The sequence below is a fragment of the Apis dorsata genome, unplaced genomic scaffold (genome assembly GCF_000469605.1).
Source record: "Apis dorsata unplaced genomic scaffold, Apis dorsata 1.3 scaffold_206, whole genome shotgun sequence".
NCBI classification, from domain to species: Eukaryota; Metazoa; Arthropoda; class Insecta; order Hymenoptera; family Apidae; genus Apis; species Apis dorsata.
In genome coordinates this window covers 46,021-53,440 of record NW_006263490.1, presented here as the reverse complement: position 1 = coordinate 53,440, position 7,420 = coordinate 46,021, and the positions used below count along the sequence as shown (strand labels likewise).

The 7,420-nt window shown below is 19.7% G+C and overlaps 2 protein-coding genes across 3 annotated transcripts in view; both read right to left on the bottom strand.

Moving 5' to 3' along the window:
* Positions 1-804, bottom strand: part of LOC102680211 — a 7,234-nt gene extending 6,430 nt beyond the window's left edge. For both annotated transcript variants that reach the window (XM_006614949.2, XM_031510107.1), the window contains exon 1: positions 556-804. In XM_006614949.2, the coding sequence (XP_006615012.1) occupies positions 556-613 (58 nt within the window). In that variant the 5' untranslated portion in view covers positions 614-804. The remainder of the gene's footprint in view (positions 1-555) is intronic.
* A 333-nt stretch (positions 805-1,137) lies between these two features.
* On the bottom strand, positions 1,138-2,506 carry LOC102680344 (lipid droplet-associated hydrolase). The gene is made up of 3 exons (XM_006614950.2): positions 1,981-2,506; positions 1,721-1,912; positions 1,138-1,648 (listed from the first exon to the last, which is right to left on the bottom strand). Exons 1-3 carry the CDS (start codon positions 2,287-2,289, stop codon positions 1,220-1,222), a joined length of 930 nt encoding a protein of 309 aa, XP_006615013.1. The 5' UTR covers positions 2,290-2,506; the 3' UTR covers positions 1,138-1,219.
* Between the last annotated feature and the right edge of the window lie 4,914 nt (positions 2,507-7,420).

Here is a 7,420-nt window from a genome sequence, read left to right as displayed (position 1 = left end):
CTTTATAAAATTATATAATATTTAAAATATATTTACTTGAAAGAATAATAAATCGTTTTATTCTTTCGTTTTTAAATATTATATAATTTAAAAAAAAAAATTTCAATATTTTTCAAAAGATATAAGGAAAAAAATAATTATTTGAAAGATTAATAAAAATCTAATCCATAAAATATTGTAATTTTATACGATATAATATTGTAAACGATATTATGAAATTAACAATGGATTGTTTTCTGAAAAGGAATCAACTATAAATCGAAATAATGAATCAAAAAGAATATCTTGTCAATTATAATTATTGTATATATACATATACATAATGTAAAATCAAAAGATTTTTATATGTATATTTAGATTTAGATTGAATATTATCTATAGATTTTATATTCATATAAAATTTAAGTATAATACATTTCATTTTTGATAATTAATAATAATAATAATGAATTAATTATTGTTTCATATTTCTTATCAAGTATATAATGGATTTTGCATTAATATCATTATTATTATAACTATATTTTATATTTACACTGAGATCTCTTGACTCACCATAAGATAATCCCACGTTGAAATAAGTAAGCAATAATAAAATAGTTATACGCGACATTTTAACTAATATGAATTTCAAATCACAATATTATGATTTAATAAGATATAAAAAAATTTCACTATATATATATAATTATTTAACGTGTTTAAACACTTCTCACACACAATAAAATGGAATACTGCAATTTGCAATTTGCAGACTATTAAGTATAATGTTAAACATTAATATGATTCAAAAGATGTCAGCACTATCGCTTGCGTCAGTCGATTATTGCCGAAAAAAACCGAATATTTAATCACAATTTAGCGATTAATTTTAATTCACCATTGTAATATGTTTTGATTTTATTATTTGAATGCATATTAAACTATATTTGAATTATATATTATATAAAAAAAATTTATATTTGTAATTTAATATTTATAATATATAATGACGTATTTTCGATTTTATTATATCTTTTATCTTATTATATCTTTTTTATCTTAATCTTTTTTTTTTTAATCTTATTTATTTTATCAATTTACGTTCATGTATGCAATTTTAATATATAAAAATAAAAATAAAAAAAATGAGCCATATTACAATTTATTATTCTATGCATTTTCTACATTTTTATTAAATCTATTTATTAATTAATTAATTAAATATCCCATTTTAAAATTATGATATATTTTCACTAATTAAATTACCAACAATATTTCCAATTTCTTTATCGTATTGTAAAACAAAACTATGATGATAACCATGCTTACAGAGTTCTGCATTAATATAAGGATGATTAGATTTCAAATTTTTATAATATTTAATTGGTACCCAACCATCACAATTACCATAATAAAACCATAATTTATCTGCACACTTTGAAATTATATCATCATCTCGTTCTTTTACTTTTATCATTTCTTCTCTTGCCATTTTAATTATTCTTTCCAAAGAGTAAGGATTTAACATATTAAGTATTACATTATTATATTTGAATGGAATTCTATATAATATTCCAGCTATACTGATAATAAAAACTTGTAAACAATATGGAAGATTTGAAATAATCCAAGCACAGAAAAGTAAGAAAAATGCAATTCGTGATACCTGAAAAAAATATACATTATTTTTTATTCTATTCTATTTTTTAAAATAATATTTTAAAATCGAAAAACTTACTACTTTAGTGAACCACCATCCATTATCACTTATATCCATATTTTCTATGGTTGGAAATAATAGATAACATTTTGTAACTTTTTTAGCAATGAAGTTATCTTTTAACATGTTTAAAATAATCCAACATCCTATTGAATGTCCAATGAGATGTATTCTCACATCTTCTGGTACATATTTTTTTATGAAATCTATCTGTAATTAATTTATGATAATTTTTAAAAATTTTTTACAAAATAAAATATAATAAATAAAAAAAAAACCTTGTGTTGCACTTGTGTCATTAAACTATAATGTTCAGTCCAATTTGAATTATTTGGCATAGTAATTGCTAAATTGCTTGGTGGTTGTACATGACCTGCATGTGAAATTACCCATACAGGTACTTCAGTAGGAAGTTTTGATTTTACAGTTTTTATAAATCCTTTATAAAATTCTGCAAGACCAGGATTACCAGGAATAATAATCACTACTTCTCTTTTACCATAATTTGAAAAACCTTCTTCTACCCAGCGACCTTCTGTAATCACTTGAGTAGGTACACCATTCCAATTTAACATAGCACATTGCATTTTGTGTTTTTGCTGTAATAAGATTTTTAAAGATAAAATATAATTAAAATAAAATATTTTTTCAATTATTACGTAAATTTAAATTTTATTTAGTTAAACTTCGTTAAATTTTATTCAATGACTTTTTCTAACATAATATGCTCTGAAGCAAATAGTTAGATATACCTTCAAGTATACTTGAAAGTGGCATTTGACCTGAAAGTATACTTTTTTCTTGTGTCAAATGCGACATTATCGATTCCAAACGGGAATAGAACAACAACGCCACTGGAACGAAAGGAATAGTAATTTAACGATAATTAATTATTTTTGACATAAGAATAATTCCAAATGATTTATAGAAGTTTGGTATTATATTTAAAAATAACTAGAAAATTAGATATATTATAATATATATAATATATATATAAAAATATGTATAAAATATATAAATGTGTAATAAAATATAATAAAATATATATAAAATATATAAAAATACTTTTTATGGTCACAGTTTGAATTATATATTATAATAAAAAATTTTGTTTTTAAGTATCTTTAATACTTCTACGTATCAAATGTAATGTATAATGTTCTAATTATTTCCTGATTTATAAAGATTTAAAATTTAAGAAATATATTATATAAGATTTTAATTTACGCGCGGATTTGAATAAATAAGAAACTTTTTCTAGCCAATTAGAAAACAATCTTTTATGATTGGTGACTAGATACATTGATACCAGTTTGCTGTTAGAAATTGTGAGGAAAAATTATGTTTCGTCTTCAAAAATACATAATTGTGTATAATTGTGTCAATTTTTATTAATATTTTATTTATTAAGATTTATTAAGATATTGTTTTATAATTTAAAGATTATTAGTAGTTTTGTTTATATGCATTTGTTCATCATTATTATATTAAAATTAAATAGTTGAATTTTTTTCTTTGTTTCATATTGGTTATTTGATATTTAATTATTGCTAGTTTGTATAAGGATTTTTAACTGGAGAATTTTTAATTTTTAAGTCACGATTTGATAACAATATAATTTAATATAATTGTAATTTTATACATTTGCTGGTTTAAATTTTTATTTTTTACAAATTGTAATATTTTTTTACAAATCATTGAAGATATTGATTTATGAATTTATATACGATTAACAAAACAATTCAAAGATTTTTGTGCAAATGTAATCAGATCTTATTTATTTTAATAAAATATGTAAATAGATGTTATTTACATAAAAATGAAAGTTAAACTATTATAATTTATTCTATTTCATATATATATATTTTTTATTCTATATGTTTAATTCGTGCATTACATATTTTTATATTTGCTTTGATATTACGCTCAAAATTGAAAACATTTTGTATAATATTTCTCCAGGAAATTGGCGATTTACATTTTTCGTGCCGTACATTTGTTCGACATGTTGCAACTTGTCGAACTCTCAAGTACTCTCTCTTCCCCCCTCCAAATTTGTAATTCGATACATCGAAATTGTGATGCGGAATGTTATTATGTTATTAAAATCGTGATGGACTTCGCTTCAGGTGAGTGATCTATCTATTATGTAATATTTATTCGATAGTTATTCTTTTATTTCTTATACTATATATTATTTAATTTATACACATTTATTCAATAATTTATTGAATATTATTATAATTGATAATTTTTTAAGGAATAATTTATTCTTTTTTTTCTTTATTTTCTTTATTCATTTAATTATTACAACAATTACGATCATATTTTACACTAATTACGTTTTTAAGATGAAATTTGACTTTTATTTTAAATTTGTTTCATTTTATTGCAATAGATTCTAATTTTGTATTTTATAATTTTATAAATTATATAAGTATATATTTTATAAATTTATTTTTAAGATTTTATTATTATCTTATCTATCAGATTAATAACTGACTGCTGAAATAATTTTCTTGGCGGGAAAAAGGGAAATATGGATGCTGAAATGATCATTAACATAACAATCAATTTGTGGTTTTTCACATGATGAAAAATGTGGTAATGTTTTTTTGTATTAATTTTTTTTTAATTATTTATTGGATGAAAAAAATATATTTAAGCAGTTTATAATATATATATTATATATACAAATTAATAGTGTTGCGTAAATAATAATTACAATAGTGACTGGTATATGCTTCGAAAAACTTTATTTTTTTCTTTTTTTTTTATTAATAATTAAATTGCAAATAAAATAAAACATTTTTTGCGATTTTTTTGGAAAATTTATTATATTAGTTGCGAAAGAAAAAAGATTCATTCACGATTTGTTGGGCATCACATTGAGTGAATAATTTTAATGATTCTATTATTTCTTTATTTTTTTTTTTTAACATTCCTTTGTAAAAAAAATTATTGAAAATATTATTAAAAACTATATATTATTTGTTATTAATCATTCATTTATTATAAAATTATTAAAATTATTGTAATTCGAATTTATGAAATTATTATTAATAATTATAAATATTACAAATATGAAATTTTTTTAATTTTTAAAATTGTGAAAAATGAAAAATTGAATTACTTAAAAATATTTAATAATTGATGTTTTTTAGATATTAGTATTTTTATATATAAATTTATATATAAATTTTTTAGTTCATTATTAATTATTAATCATTATTGAGTTTGTTACATATGAATCAAAGAAAATGAAAGAAAATAAGAAACATATGTAATAAAACTTTTTATTGGATTTTATTTGGTATATTAATTATCTTTTATTGAATTCTACTAATTATTTCATGTGTTTTTTCTTTTTGTTTTTTGAACTTTTCTGCTTTCAATGAAATAGAATGAAGAGAATATCCTTATTAGATCTAAATTTTTATATAAGTCGGATTGCAATAAATAAATTTTATAATTTTTACATAGATTTAAAAAAAATATTTAGATTTATAATAGGTAAGATTTCAAAGCAAGGATATTAAAAATCAGAATATTAAAGCTATATTCCCAAATTTCACTTTGTTTTTCATATCTTTTTGTCATCAATTTCGCTTTCTCCACTTTGTTTGTTAGAGAGATTCTCCATTGTATCAGATTGTCATTTCAATTTTTTGATGCAAACTATGAAACTTTTCATCTGTAAATTATCAAATCCTCGATTTCCAATAGCTATTTTCATATTCGTTATACTTTATGTAGCATATTTCTTGATATATATTACGACAAACATTATGTTTTTAATAAGTAAATTAAATTAGATTTTATAACTAGGAAGGATACTTTATAATTAGTTAGTAAGTTGATTTGATTAGATAGATTATTTTTAATTAAAATAGCATGCATAAATTGATACTTTGCAAGAAATATTTACTAAATGAAATGTATTTATAATTAAGTGCATAATTTGGTGCTAATTAAATAGATTAAATAATGTAATGTAGACAATTAATGGTAATCTAATCCTTTGTGGAATGCTTACTTCGCTAATTTTTTTTCTTTTTTATGTTACTTAATTATCAATTATTTTTCATTTTCATGAGAATGAAAATGCAAAATATTGATACGAAGTCATGCATATTAATTTACATTTATTTTATTTTTAGATTCATTTAATCTTCCGCGTTGGTTTTCTTTACGACCTCTTTTTTTTTTATACAACAATCAAAAATTTAAATGTTCTGCAAATATATACTAAAAAAAGAATTTCTTTGAGAATGAATAAATTTTTGCGTAAAAGGAAGATAGATAGGTCTCCAATTCACAGAAATCTCTAGATGACATTTGGATAATCATTATTTGATATATAATATATAATTATATTTATTATATAGCTATATAATTTATATTTATAGCTAATTTATAGCATTATATAGCTATATATTTATAGCATTATATAGCTAATATTCCTGGTTTATATATTATATATGAAATATTATGATTAACTGATTAGCTGCAAATTTAATTGTGATGATTATATTTTTATATAATTAGGAAACTTACTAAAATAATCATGATAACATTTTCATTTCGATTCTCAAAAATTATAAAGTGAAAATATAGATTTTTAATTCGTAGTTTTTTAATGATTTAGAAATTCTGGTTTAAGAATTTTGAAAAATAAATAAAGAGAAAAATATTATTTTTTCGAGTGATAAAAATTTATTTATGCAATTAAAAAATTGAAAAAGATTAAAGAGAAAATAATTTTGCTTATTTTTTCATTTCAAATAATTTTGTGATGATTTATATAATATTGCATCTATTAATATTTTTTTTTTTTGTAAATTTTATATACTATACTATACTATACTATACTATACTTATTATATACTATAATAATAATAATAAATTTGATTCGCATGGACTTTGGTTATCAGTTATCAACTGAAATAAAATTGCAGATATTAATAGTTCTTATATTTATCGTTTCGAATCATAGAGGACTCTGATTTCTTGTACAATTGGTAATGTAGAAGTCAAAACATGAAATATCTTATTGAAATAGTAAATCTATTTTGTATTTTATCTATGCTTTATCATACTTATTTTGCATTTTAATAGTTTTTTTTATTTTATTTTATTTTAATAGTAAATTTTTCAAAATTTTTTAACAATTCGATTCAATTAATGTATTAAAATCTAATTGTGAATGAATTAGTTATATTATGAATTAAAGTTTATATTTTATCTTCATATTTTAAATATATTCGAAGACATTTCAATTTCAACTTTATTTTAAAATAAAACTTTATTTTATTATATAAAATAAAAAATTGTATATATATTTATGATTGAATTTTTATAATTAATTGGTGCATTACATTATATTCAGTAATATAATATAAAATAATAATTTTCATAAACTTATTATCATTTTCATAATTACTTGTAAATTATTTGTAAATAAATATGCGAAAATTATAAAAATACACACAATAATATTAGGTAAAATACGAATTCTTAAATATATAAAAATATTAAATTTAAAAGTAAATAAGAAATACTAATTGTAAGTGTAATGATAGAAAATTCTTTTAAAATAATTTAATTTCAATTGAAACCGTAAGATGGCATTATCTATGAGTGTCTACGCTGCCATCTGACGGCGAAAATTAAATATTACAATGAGTTAAAAAGATTTTCCAATCCCCTCTGTTATAG